The sequence below is a fragment of the Bidens hawaiensis genome, unplaced genomic scaffold (genome assembly GCF_021521415.1).
Source record: "Bidens hawaiensis isolate Kalapana, Puna unplaced genomic scaffold, B.hawaiensis_p1.1 tig00015194_1, whole genome shotgun sequence".
NCBI classification, from domain to species: domain Eukaryota; kingdom Viridiplantae; phylum Streptophyta; class Magnoliopsida; order Asterales; family Asteraceae; genus Bidens; species Bidens hawaiensis.
The window spans coordinates 220,283-235,175 of NW_027492349.1; the positions used below are offsets into that span (position 1 = coordinate 220,283).

Sequence of the window (14,893 nt, forward strand, 5' to 3'; positions counted from 1 at the left end):
TTTATAATTAATTTTTACTTAGATGTCTCGACATAGTAATATTCGATTCATTTTTCAAATTTATTTCTACCTACATTTAGATGTAAATTTTTTATTCAAAACCGAGTTACGGTAACTCACGAACAAACTTTATTAGCTTGATGTATTATTAATGTCCTTATTGTGACACGCATGTTTACATGTATAAATGTTTGCTCCCGGCGCAACACGTAGGTTGTTGTGGTCTACTCAAAAACAATTAATTAAAGACTTAAATACCTATAACTAGTACGGGTAAGTAAGGTCGTCTTCACAGGGACTCAAGGAAAGTACAAGTTTATTTAATTTATAACTAATTATTTAATCTAAACGGACAGACGATGTCAAGCGGTTTTTAGAAAAAGATTTAATTAAAACTAATGATTACTTAAAACGATTTGTAAACAATATTAATTAAAAGTATTCATTCTAGGTTCGGGTTATGTGTTCCATACGTTAATCACAGATTCTTTAGTCTTTAGTTTTATAATAATTGCTAGTCCTATGATTTGATTTATGATGACAAACGATTCCCTAACAGAATTGTTGACACAAATGAACTCGGACTCCACAATTACCAATTCTATGTCTAAGATAATTAACTCAATGATAAAGTTTGATGATTATAGATCAAGGACACAAGAGCCTAACCCTAAATGTTGATGAACAACCAAACAAACATTACACAAATCAATAATCGCAAACTCGAGCTTTAATTAACCAAATAATAATTAAGCAAGACAAATCATATAAAATTAATCAAGCTATATTCATGAAGCACAAGAATCTGATCATAACAGTATATTACACAAAACCTTAGCCTAGAACGAATACACACGACTAGCCGGACATCGACATAATCGTTAAAGCATTTACCTTGATGAACGTACGATCGTAGGACAAACCGGAAGCCTCGGGATGGATGAAAGTCGCCTTAGGACACCTCTTCTGCCTCTGAAAGTCGTTATTAGCCGGGGAGGTTAAGGGGTTTAAATAGGGAAAACCTAAATTTTTGGCCGACTTAAGCATCTTCGCGTATCGCGAAGATGTCCCAGCATGCTTCTTCGTGTATCGCGAAGGACAAAATAGTCGCGGCCGACATCCTGCAACTTCGCGTATAGTGAAGCTGCCCTTCTTTGCATCTTCGCGTATCGCGAAGATGTAAAATATCAAATTTTCATTTTTTTCTTTTCTTGAATGCCTCATGATGCGTGCACTTCCAATCTTTCACTTCTCGATCTTCATTCCAAGCCCGTAAATATCCTCGTTAAGCTCCGTAGCTTCCAATATCCTGAAAACACGTAAACAATGCTTGAAGTACCAATGTTTATTCATTTATTAACCTAAATATAACTAATTAATATATAATAGTAACTAACTTTTACCCAACCATCACACGCGCAGATGTTTACTAGAACAAACTTTATATTTTATTAACATCTCAATTGTGACGTGCGAGTTTAGGTGTATCAACGCTCCCGCCGCATCGCGCGGGATCAGTTACTAGTTTATAAATAAAAAAGCGGATGTTAACTTTGTGTTTTGTGTTGGTGGTGACTTTCATTTATTTAGAAATTTTTTACTTTGTAGAAAAGCCTACACTTGGTCTAAAACGAAGCAAACAGATGTTCTAGTCAAATTTACATATACTCTGCTGCTTTCATACACAAGAACAGATAAGTGTGTATGTGTAAAAGATTAGTGAATGATACCTATCTAAAAAATAATATGATCTTTAGGTGTGCTTGAATGAAGAAAGAGGGGGAATTACTCTAATATGCTAAAAAAATGAAGAGGAGTTAAAACCATCGGTTCGGTTTGAAACCGGGACCATATTTCTACAACGAACCGGTTTAATAATCAGTTTTGATTCGTGTTAAAACCAGTTCTGGTTCACAAACTGGTTCATTTGTTTACCTTTGTTATTTGAATTGAGGCCGATGACATGGCGCATACCTGATTCCATTTAAACCAGCAATGTATTCACATGAGTGCTATTTTGAAGGCGATCTATGTTTCTTAAAGTCAAACATGCAAGATGCATTTATCATTCAAAAATACAGAGACTCACTACAACTACTAGACAGAATATACGAGAATTTAATGGAACAGAAAACATGGGTATCTCCTGAAAGGGAGAATGAACCAACTACCCTTAAGCCTCAATGATCCCAAACTAACTAGCCGTTTGAAGTCTGAATCACTCTTCAACACCCCATACTTCAACAGTTTTGTGGTCTCCAACTTTTTTATTGTTGAAGTAAAAAGTAGGTTTGGACCATCTTCCATGATGCCAGTCCTCACCACTTGCACTCTCATGATCAATCCTACTCAACTCGTCATAATCTGGGATCCATGGTCCACTTTCTGTCATTGGTTTGATATCATCTTTGTGTATAACGCACGCCCCGCATTCCACAACATCATCTTCAAAACTTACCATAAGATTTTCAGATTCAAAACCATGACATAGACTCCCAAGGATATCAATTGATAGGTATCCGGTCCATACAACATCATCGCTTTTAGCAGCACGTGTTGCCACCCTACCAATCAAATATTCCTCAGTTGACACTTTGAACTTGATTTTAAGGAATGTCGCCATTTTGTCTAGTGGTGGTACCAAGCGACAGCATAAGGCCAACCCTGTCATTTTGGTGCTATGATTTCGAGGTAACTTGAGCATGATTGTGTTACCCGACCGTTGGCTGCTGAACCATTCAGGGATTTTGCTTCCAGGAACTGTGATACTTAATCGATGATTCACAGCAGCACATTCCTGTATCAGCAAACAACATCCCTAGTTAACTGTACTACAAGCTAGATACTCATTAAGTGTGTATTATCTAGAAAATTTATTAAGATGAAGAAGATACCTGGACCAAAGATTTCACCAAGTAGCTAGCAAGGTGGCTCTCTTGATCCATTAGGAGTTTGGGGCAGTAACTAAATGAGATCTTAAACAACCACTTATATTTATTTGATAAGTCTCCAATATTTTGCAGAGACTTGCAACGATCCTCCTTCAGAACCTGAATAAGCAAAGGAAGCTCAGGTAACTCCTTGAGGCGGACACAGTCACTGAGGTTGAGGTATTTAAGATGAGACAGCAGAGAGATGCTTGCAGGTAGGCAGGTGAATATGTTTTCACTTAGATCCAACTCTTCCAAGAAGGGCCACACAATATGCAGATCAGTAGGAATGGCGTCCACAACAAGTTTGTTATTTTTTAGATTCAGTGCACTCATAGAACCTAACTGTTTGCAAACCTGTATGCTTTCATGGTTTCTGCTAGGATCATCTAGCAGTGGGCCTCCAGTTAGACCCATAGACAACACAGTAAGCCCAGTAAAAAGTTTGATGGACAATGGTAGTTCGGTTATACGGTTACACTTATTGATATCCAGCACCAACAACTCCCCCATCTCTCCTGAGACTTCTGGAAAGATATAGAGGTTTTCGCAAGAATTAAGATGCAGACTCTGTAGAGATTTCATCTTCATATGGGTTGGGAGAAATTTAAGGGATGTACAGAAACTCAGATCTAAGTGAATAATCTTTTCGTGAAGCAAAACAGATTGGTGAATTTTGCTCAACAAACTGCAATGTGACAAGTTTAGATACTCAATGGAACCATTGAGACGTCTGGAAAGCTACTAATACCTGTTGATTGGCGTAAACTTATGAACTTGAGGTTGGTGAGGTTTACCTGACAGATATAGATGGCATTTGTTATGGTTGGTGAGGTTGACCTGTACAGATATAGATGACAAGCTTACAAAATGGTACCTGTGTTTCTATTTGTAGTTCATTATCCAACTATACATCATTTCAAGGAAGACAAGGTTGCTCATATCTCTTGTAATCGTCAGAGATTCGAATGGGTAGCATATCCAACAAAGCCATTTTAGTTGTTCAGGTAAATATTTAGGTTCGCTCGAAGTGAATCGTGATCTAACTTGAAGTAGCCTCAGCTTCTTCATGCTTCTGAAGACTTCTGCGCTACAATTGTGCTCATAATCATCATGGGTCTCCACTATGGCTTCAACTGTCTCTAGGTTCTGGGATACACAAATTAAAGCACTCAGATATATAAATTTGGGAATACAAGGGTTACAGCTGAGACCATGCAGAACATGAAGATTACACTCTGTAACAGATAACTTAACTTACACATGTTTTGGGCGTGCGTGATGTGCAAACATACAAGGAGAAATGCGTCATGGACAAATTTATTACAGCTAAAATTAAACTCCATACTTTATAATGTGGACTTCTTTCGACTTCCCATTATTATAATTTAATCAGTTATAAGAATAGTGCTTACAGTGATTGTTGTCATTACTTCTTTGATCTCCTTTGGACACAAAACCAGGTTGTTTGAATAGCATTCACGGACAGTGCATCGACCCATCTCTTGAATAAGATCATGCATATGAAGATATCCATTAGAAGTGGTCAAAATAGACTTTTCAATCAGGACGGTTATTCCACTTGCAGCTTCTAAGCCAAGACAATCAAGAATTCTCGTGATATAATGTCTTTTCTTACCCTTGAAGAAACATGCAATGTGAAGGAATATTTTTTGTTCTAAGATATTCAACCCATCAAAACTTAGCTTTAGAGCTTTATTGATCTTCTTGTCTGGTATTTTGGCCAAAGCATTCAAGCCACTTTGCCAAAAGTTCAATCTTCTACCACAAAAATGACAGCCTAAAACTTTAAGGGCTAGAGGAAGGTGACCTGTTTGACTTACTACAACACCTGATAGCTTCTCATACTCTTTTGGAGGGATGTCTGCCTTAAACGCATGTCTACTAAAGAGCTTCATGGCTTCTGTTTCATTTAACAAATCAGGTACATTATGCTCTTGTGCATTACATAACACATGTTCGTCTCTGGTTGTTATCAAAATTCTCCTACCATGGCGAAACCATTCATGAGAACCAGCTAAGAATTCGAGTTTCATAATATCATCAACATCATCGAGAACAACAAGAACCCTTTTACGGCTCAGTCTTCTCCGAATCTGAGAAACTCCATCATGACAATTCTTTACTTTAAAATCTTCTTCCATTAAGATTTCTGACAAAAGCTTTTTTTGTAAGGATTTGAGACCTTTCTCATCAGAACCGTTTTCTCTAACATCTTCAATAAAGCTACTACCATCAAAGGCATACGAGATTTGATGATAGACAGCTCTGGCAATTGTTGTCTTGCCTATTCCTCCCATTCCCCATATTCCAATAAAGCAAACATCATCAGCCCCTATACGTAGCAAGGTCCTTACATGTTGAACACGTGATTCCATCCCAATCAGATTTTCTTCTAGATGATATCTGGGATAGCTCAAGATAGTTCTTACAAGTTGCTTAATACATTCAGCTTCACGCCTGTATGTTGATCAACAATTCAATGAGAAAAAAATGTTTAAAGTAATTAAATTGGCGGAGCAAGAGAACTAACGCCCTGGCAATTTTAGGCACATCCCATCCAGAGAAATTGGCAGCGGTCTCTAAAGCTTTCCTCCACCTTTTCACTTTCTCATGATCATCTTCTAATTTCAGTTCATGTTGTTGGAATGCTATTTGAAAACTTCCTTTTTGTCGACGGACGTCAGATGGATCCACGTCTTAGAACACTGGAAACACCGTTTGCCCCATGTTATGATAACACTCGATGATCTTCAATAGTTCTTCCAAACACCAAGAAGAGTTTGCATAATTTTTTGAGAAGACAACCACCGAAACCATTGACTCTTCAATTGCTTTCATGAGTTCAGGGGAGATGGATTTCCCTCTCTGGAGCTTCTCATCATCCTTGAACGTATATATTCCTGCCTGATCTAGAGCAGCATAAAGATGATCCACAAAGTTGTTTCTCAAAAACACGTCATATGTCCATCTTCCGGCAGTTGGAGCAGTAGACGATGAGGATGAAGATGCAACAAGAGCACCATCCATGGCTGTGGGAGCAAGAGCCTATATTAGAAAATTTTTAAGCGAAGAGAGTAAAGTTGTAAAGGGATTTGAAATGGAATGTAGTCAACCCACCTGTGTGGTTTAGACTTTTGATGAAATGAAATTACAATTCCATTCTTTTATTTTTCCCATTTTTGGTTTATGATAAAATTATTAACATGTAAAAAACAATAATTGTTCAAATTATACTTCCCTGGTTAATAAACTTTAAACATAATCATCTTATGAAAACCTAATTATAAGAGATGAAAACCAAGAAATTGGAAATCCAATGTAGCAAAAAAATGAAGCCCCTATTCAAGAGAGCCACCCGTAGTTACCTGTGCAGACTTGAAAAAGCTGAAGGAAAAGTTGAACACTGGACAGGGTGGAAAATCGGAAGCCAAAGCACCAATTAAATCATAGCCAAAGTGGTATTTTGAAGGTGTGTGTGTTAAGTCAAACATGTATAAAGCATCCATTGTTGTTTGACAGTATCAACAAAAGAAAATGTCAACACTTTTGACAATACTTTTTCCAACTAAGAGAATGACATGTGAAATTGGGAACTACAAGATTAAGATTATATTAAATTAGTGTAAAAAATAATTGTTTAATTGAGAATATTACAAATCTGACAGAGACTATAAACATTTTCATTTTTTTACTAAATTTGATAAAGTCAAACATGTATGATGTATGCATTGTTGTTTGACAGCAATAACAAAAGAAAAAGTCCAAAGACAATACTTTTTCTACTAAGAGCATGACATGTGAACTACAAAATTAAGATTAAATTAGTGCAAAAAAAAAGTTTTCTATACTTGGGAATATTACAAATCTGGCCTAGATATAATTTTTTTCATTGTTTACCAAATCTCTTAAAAGTCAAGCTTGCATGATGTATCCATTGATGTTTGATAGCAACAACAAAAAGTTTGACTATACTTTTTCTAACTAAGAGCATGACATGTGAACTACAAACTTAAGTATTAAATAGTAATTTGTTATCAATAATTGATTATCTAAAAATAAGATATCTATGTTAAATGTAAAAGGATAAGGCCAGTGAAAAGTCTGATTGATGATGGTAGTAATGTTAAAAGTCACAACCATCAACGTGTAAAATACCAACAAACTGTCCATCTCCATATATAGATTCAAATGGTTTGATCAAAGACCAACAAAGCCATATCTTGATTCTACAGGTAAATATGCAAGGTTCACTCAAAGTTAATACGCCTCAAAAGTCAAAACTTTTCTTCATGCTCTTAAAGACTTCTGCACTACAAAAGATGCTAGGCCTACCATCATTCTCACTTTCTAAGGCTTCACTATAGGGCTTCAACTGCCTCTAATCCCTAAAACTAACGTATCAGTTAAAGTAGTCATGATATAAGACTATGTGTTGTAGTTTGGTTATGTTAAAGCGGCATGTTACTACCACGTAGACGGTGGGCTTTAAGTAACCAACCCTTTAACAAGGGTATTGTGGTTTAACTAGATATTAAAAAAAAGGTGATTTTGGCTGAAATGGGGTGGATCCCACCTTTTTGAACCCTCTTGGGTGTTACTAGATTGGCGAGCAAGGGGCATGCTTGGCGCCATGGAGGTACTGTGTGGTTTGGTGGTGGGTTAAGGGGTGAGGTGGCATGGTTGGCGCCCCCAACCATGACCACAACACTCGTTCTAGTAGATTAGATTTGTATAAGAAAATAATGTTATTGGTAGTACTAGCTAACACACAACATATAAATTTGGAGAATTTCTTATTGGTGACATTTATTGTTCAAAAAACGCAAAGAACTACAAGAACATGAAATTCTGATGAATGGAACAAATTGCATTGGCTTAACTAATCCATGCTTCAACTTGTGACTTTTCTTTGCACACAATAAGTCAAACATTGGTGACGGCACGAGAACATCTTACAAGATTTCTCCTCAAGTAAAAAACTTTGAAGTGAATCAGAGAAAAAATCAATCATTTCAAGCAAATCCTGCCATTTATCGTCTCTTCACAGCGACTATCAAGATCAAGACCGGGTCAATGAATGAAGACCATACAATATGGTTTATTTTTGGCAGCCCCCCCCCCAACCCAGACATGACGGTGAAACATTGGGCCCAAAATGAATTACTGTAGGTCCCGAAACCAGATCCGACAACGAACGGCTTTGTTCTTGATAGGTGCTCGAGACGGGTGCGGTGAAAACAAACGACCGAACAAAATATAAAGATAATATAAAGTATAGGAACGATCTCGTTATCGGTTAAAGATTGATATATTAAACACGAACCGACCCACCCAAGGTGAGCTCCCCTTGGGTGGTTGTTTACACCATAGAAACACACACATAAAACTAAACAAGTGCTCTACTTATAACCAAACTAAAACATTCTAAAAGCTCTCCTCCGTTGAAGCTAAACGTGCGTCCCGAAGCTCTCGTTTCATGTCCGGTTTTGCTCGCCGACATTAAATATTATCTTGACCATAAATATATAACCGGTTTCGTAATTTGATATCGCAAGTCACATTTTGGCCTTACAATTACAACCAAAACCAATTGAGGGGATGGATGAAAATTAACGTGTTCTCCAGTTGGATCTATTCATACGGTACAAGTAACCAATGCATGAGTTGATAATACTGCCAAGATCAAGACTTTTGCGAACTAAACTAAGAGAAGTAATTAATCTTAACAAACACATGATCAAGACTTTAATGCTAAAACACTACTGCTCCAGAAAGTGATGAATATATATATAAGTGAAAACTTTGAGCTAGGCTTCATCACTAGGTATCTAAATTTTCGTTTTTTTGGGATAATGTACTACAAGAAAGCAGAGAACGGTACTGTCGTATGGATTGCAAATAGAGAAGTCAGAAGTTCCACTAGCTGATCCCATGGGCATTATCAAATTCAATGACAACGGAACTTTACAACTCGTCAATGCTAACAATACCATAATTTGATCATCCCAACCCTCCAAAACACTCACAAATATTAATCCGGTAGCAGCTTTTGGATACCAGGAATCTCGTCACTAGGCATCATCTTGCAAAGCTTTGATCACCCTGGTAACACTTGGCTACCAGGAACGAAACTTGGCATGGAACTTGTAATGAGGATACGGAGGAACCTGACATCATGGAAGGGTCTTCATGATCCTTCGCAGGTTTTTATACAGTTTCGATGGACATAAACGATATCCGCAGTTATATATTACTAATACATTATCCCAAAGTGTCACCAGGGTGATCAAAAGAATTGACTCGCTGAACGGCCAAAAACTTATCAGCACCACAGTAGAATAATAAATATACAGCTAAATGTTTTGAGATATTTTTTTAACACTTGATTGTTGGTTTACTCTTAACATTAGAAGTCTAGAAGACAAATATTTGGTATTTGTCACAAGAAGGGTTAGTGACTAAAATCTAAAGGGCTTAATTTTATAAGGGTGGAGTATCTCCGCATATAACGGTTTAAGTGTGTAATGTATTGGTTTTTGCCTTTTCGGGTTTGTCATGTATATGGGGGTGTGATGCTTTAGTTATGTAGCATCAAGCGGGTCCAATGCTGCAGTGAAAGAAAAACAAGATAACCTGTTTGACACGATTATCAAAGCAAAAGCTACAACTGGTGTCCCGAGTGGCCAAGTTGCAAAAGTAAAGTGTCAAGTGAAGATATTCTCACTTTGTCTACACGCTAACTTTTTATAATGGCAAGAATAAAGTGTCATATGCATATATTCTCACTATTCTTACAAACATGCATGTAATTTAGTTTGGATAATGACATGTCCTAATTGGTATCGTATGCAGTGGAGCAGGGGAGATTAGATAGACCGAGTTCCATGGAAGCTAGTGTATTATTGTAGCAGTTTATTAATTCTTTAGTTCTGAGTTTGCATTTGGCTAGCTTGCTAGGATTAAGTTTATAAATATAGTTAAGGTTGAGATGGTTTTAATCATAGCGCAATATGTGAATATGCACGGAGACACCAGTTCACACATGAATTTACACTAAGGTGCAATCATATGGCAATATGAAGCCTAACTAGTTTTCACGTCATAAATTCAAAAATTCAAGACCGTGTCGTGCCAATGAAGGAAGGTAATGAACATGGTTTATTTTTGCAGCCCCCCGACCATGACATGAGGGGGAGACATTGGGCCAAAAATGAATAACAACCCAAAATTAATTGATGGGATGGATGGAAAGTCAAGTCTTCTCCACTTGGATCTATTTATACGGTACAAGTAACCGATGCATGAGCTGGTATGGCACAAGACCAAGACTTCTGTCAATCAAAAGAGAAGTAACAAATCTTACCAACACATTGACTCAAGGCTTTAAAAATAATACTGCACCTGAGAGTGATGAATATAGGAGTAAAATCAACAGTATCAACATCTTTGGAGCATCTCAACATGATTTGGTTGTATAGCTTATGTGCACTACTTTTCATCTTGAGAACTAGTAGTGCACTAGACACCATACTTCCAAATCAGATACTTAAAGATGGGGATACCATTGTATCAGCAAGTGAAAACTTTGAACTGGGTTTCTTCACCAGGAAGCTAAATTTTCGCTACTTGGGGATAATGTATTATGAGAAAGCTGAGAAAGGTATCGTTGTATGGGTTGCCAATAGAGAAGTTGCACTTGTGGATCCAATGGGCATGCTTGAGTTCAACGACAAGGGAACTTTACAGCTTGTCAGTTCTAACAATACCATATATTGGTCATCCCAACCCACCAAAACACTCATAAATATTAGTCCAGTAGCACAGCTTTTGGATTCCGGGAACCTCGTCATCAGAGACAACATTACTGGAGACATCATCTGGCAAAGCTTTGATCACCCTGGTAACACTTGGCTACCAGGAATGAAACTTGGCGTGGACCTTGTAACGGGGATTCAGCGGAACCTGACATCGTGGAAGGGTCCTCATGATCCTTCACCAGGTTCTTATACAGTTTCCATGGACATAGACGGATATCCACAGTTATATATCACCAACATGAATGGTGAATCAAGTTTACCACAAAGGGTTGGATCTACCAATGGTTTGGGCTTTACTGGGATGGAAGGTCTGATACAAAACAACTTCTCTAAATTTGGATTTGTTTATAAAAAAGAAGAGATGTACTTCACGTTTACTTTATTAAACAGTTCATCTTTTACAAAGATGATAGTGAATTCCGAAGGCAAATTTCGACAGTTTGTTTGGGATAATAATAATCAATCATGGAAGAAATATATGATGCCCTTCGACGATGAGTGTAAAAGTTACGGTTTATGTGGTACTTATGGAAGCTGTAACATCAGTACTTCCCCGGTGTGTACGTGTTTAGAGGGATTTAAACCTATGCTGCCAGAAGAATGGTCTGTTAATAATTGGTCAAACGGGTGTAAGCGTGAAATATCCATGAATAATGGAACTGGGCTTATGTTCAGCAAGTTTAGCAATGTGAAATTGCCTGACTCGCGGAATGCTTGGTTCAATAGTACCATGTCCCTTCAGGAGTGTGAGAATATTTGCACAAGTAACGTCTCTTGCACAGCTTATGCGAATACTGATATTAGAGATGGCAGAAGTGGGTGCTTAATGTGGCTTAGTGAGCTGGTGGATATCAGAAAGGCTGAGCAAGGAGATGATTCCGGGCAAGATATCTATATAAAAGTTGCCAATAGCCCTAAAATTATTCGTAAGTTCATTTTTTTGTTGCTTTGATCTAGTATGTGTTATCAAACATTATAATATTATACCATAAGTTAATACCTACTTTGCAAAACATAGTTATAACAACCAGTTCAATAATGGTTCAACTAACATTTTATTTGGTGAAAGGAGACAAGAAGAAACCGCATTATAAAGTGATCTTGCCAATTGTATTTGTGGTGGTTTTCATCACATTTGCATTCATACTATATGCTTGGAGAAAGAAGAAGAAATCACATGATAAAGGTGACGGTAAGTTTAACAAGTAATTTTCCTTGAAACTTTCAACCTTTCACTATATCTATCTCTACAAACGTTCGATCAGTACAGGACCAAATCAATTTTATTTTTAAGTAGAGAACTGTGTGATCCGTGTAAATATATGTACATTTTGCGTTAACTTTGATGCATAAGGTGATTATGTAACCGCTTACCCCCAACCCCTTTCTAACTCATAATTTTTCTCTACTTTAAATTGGTTTTGAATTGAACACATGTGTATTCAATTTTTAGCGGCAGCAAATAGTATTAGTGGCGACTATGGTCGTCGCTAAACAATTAGTGGCGACAGGTAGTATTAGCGGCGACAACGGTCGTCGCTAAAAGCACCTAATAGTAGTGGTGACCAGGTAGGAATTAGTGGCGACAAAAAGTGGCATCAGCGGCAAGGTATTAGTGGCGACCAATTAGCGGCGACATGTCGCCGCCAAATCAAATTTCTTGTAGTGACACCCCTTATACATATGTTCTCTTTGTAATGATTTAGTTTATGCGGAAGTAATTCCATTATTTTGTGTTTTCACAATTAAATAAGCTTTCAAAAATGATGAGGGAACCAAGATTTGGAGCTGCCATTATTTAGCTTGGATCGGATAGCTAAGGCTACGGGCAACTTTTCATTCAACAATAAGCTAGGGGAAGGAGGTTTTGGTGAAGTTTACAAGGTAATACTCTCCATAAATTAGATTCGTCATTTCTACACTAAAAATATGTACTCATAGATCTTATTTTGTATTGATATTAGATATTTATTTCTTTATATTCATTCAGACAACATTGTAAGAAGAATGAAATCTTAAACCGATTATAGACTTTTTACTGCAATCAAATATTGCAATGATAAAAAATAATCTTCAGGGTGTGCTTGAAGAGGGAAGAGAAATTGATGTGAAGAGGTTGTCAAAGACATCAAGGCAAGGACTTGTGGAGTTCCAGAATGAAGCCCATGTGTATTGCTAAGCTTCAGCATCGTAACCTGGTGAAACTTTTGTGATATTGTGCTCAAGGAGACGAAATGATGTTAATTTACGAATACATGCCTAACAAAAGCTTGGACCATTTATTATTTGGTTAGGCTTTCTCATAATTATAAAGTTATTAAATCTTTAAACCATGTAATTATACAACATAGCAAAATATTCAAACCTGTGGCAGATGCGAACAGCTCCTTATTACTTGACTGGCCTCGATGCTACCACATCATAAATGGGATTGCTCGTGGACTTTTGTACCTCCATCAAGATTCCAGCCTTAGAATAATTCATAGAGATCTAAAAGCAAGTAATATTTTGCTTGATTCCAACATGAACCCGAAAATATCAGACTTTGGCTTGGCTAGAATGTTCAAAGAATATGAGATTGAAGCCAATACAAATAAAGTTGTCGGTACACTGTAAGTATCTATTACACTACTACTCACACTCATGTTGATTACAGTTTAACTAATTACTTGGCTCCCAATGTGTTTCAGGGGTTACATATCTCCGGAGTATGCAGCAAGTGGGAGTTTCTCAGCAAAATCAGATGTGTTTAGCTTTGGTGTTTTGGTGCTAGAGATTGTGAGTGGGAAGAAAAACAGAGGATTCACCCTTCAAGGTCGCAATGATAGCCTTCTTGGGCATGTAAGTTCAGTAGAATGAATATAGTCTCATAATCAAAGGTTACCAGTTAATAACCTATACTTTAATATGTATATGTATGGTTAATTTAGGCATGGCAACTCTACAAGGAAGCGAAGTCCTTGGATCTGGTTGATGCAGCCCTAGGGGACTTGTGGACCGCATCTGAAGTGCTTCAAGCAATACATGTAGGTTTATCATGTGTGCAACACCATGCAGATGACAGGCCAAGTATGTCTTCTGTGGTTCACATATTTGGTGGTGGGGGTGCACTACCTGTGCCAAACCAACCTGGCTATTATGCAGAAGTGACTAAGCATGAAGTCGAGTCATCCTCAAGCATGCCACAAGGTTCGGGTTCAGTCAATGAATTCACAATTACCCAAGTAGATGCTCGATAACTACATGCAAGGGCTTCATGAGTATACAACTGCCATTATTCTCTAATCAACTACCTCGCAATAACCTTCTTGGGCATGTAAGTTTTAGTGATTTTTAATACTTTTGGAGCATATTAGTCAATGTCAGCATATTGTATAAATATCTATTCAGGGAATGTGCATCTACTATCTTCCTTCAAATATTTTATTATACATATGTATTATTGTTACTTCAGATAGATCCAAGAGGACGTAATACTTAATAACTGTGTTGTGACAATCAAGACACTAATTATCAAGTAATTAAAACAGAATGCATTTTGTATGTGTCAACAGTCCACTTCCATGTGTCACAATTATATGTTGCATTGCTCAAGAACATACTATATTATGTAATAACTTTTCAAACTTTAAGCATTAATCTTGAAAGATCTGTTTTACCATCATTGTATGAGTCTATGTGCATGTGTTTGTTTGATGGCAACATTTGTAATGTGAGTAAACCTTTTTATGGAGAATATTTGTCACGTGTGGCACAAATGGATTATGTAAAACGCAGACTGATATCCCGAATCAATCTTAAGCACACTAGGGACCAAAAGAGTGAAGGGCTCATCCTAGTGAATATATAATTTTTTATTGCATTTTAATTATCTTTTTGTGACATAAAAGCCAAATAATAATCTATTTAGCCTTTTTCATAAATTACAAATAAGTTGTAAATTACAATCGATTTCAGGGCTTATAACTTTCGGGAGTGAGATTAATAATTGAAATTTAAATTTTGAAACAAAATTAAAAAAGAAAAAAGAAAACCGACGAAGACAAAAAGAAAAGAAAAGAAAAAAAAAAGCATCAGTCCAATTTCCAAAGTCCAGACCGAACAGGAATTTTGAATTAGATA

At 36.9% G+C, this 14,893-nt stretch overlaps 1 protein-coding gene and 2 pseudogenes across 2 annotated transcripts; 1 reads left to right on the top strand and 2 right to left on the bottom strand.

Moving 5' to 3' along the window:
• Positions 1-4,318: 4,318 nt before the first annotated feature.
• Positions 4,319-5,329, bottom strand: LOC143548543 (TMV resistance protein N-like). Its single transcript, XM_077039670.1, has one exon. The coding sequence runs from the start codon at positions 5,327-5,329 to the stop codon at positions 4,319-4,321; it is 1,011 nt and encodes a 336-aa protein (XP_076895785.1).
• Positions 5,330-5,651: 322 nt separating this feature from the next.
• LOC143548544 (toll/interleukin-1 receptor-like protein pseudogene) lies at positions 5,652-5,981 on the bottom strand (annotated as a pseudogene).
• A 4,379-nt stretch (positions 5,982-10,360) lies between these two features.
• Positions 10,361-14,131, top strand: LOC143548526 (G-type lectin S-receptor-like serine/threonine-protein kinase At4g27290; annotated as a pseudogene). The gene is made up of 7 exons (XR_013137973.1): positions 10,361-11,697; positions 11,841-11,963; positions 12,543-12,655; positions 12,849-13,060; positions 13,146-13,383; positions 13,462-13,612; positions 13,702-14,131. The product of XR_013137973.1 is annotated as a G-type lectin S-receptor-like serine/threonine-protein kinase At4g27290 (transcript).
• Positions 14,132-14,893: the final 762 nt, after the last annotated feature.

Coding starts and splice junctions, on each gene's coding strand:
- LOC143548543 (XM_077039670.1), bottom strand. CDS start 5,329: ATGGAATCACGTGTTCAACATGTAAGGACCTTGCTACGTATAGGGGCT.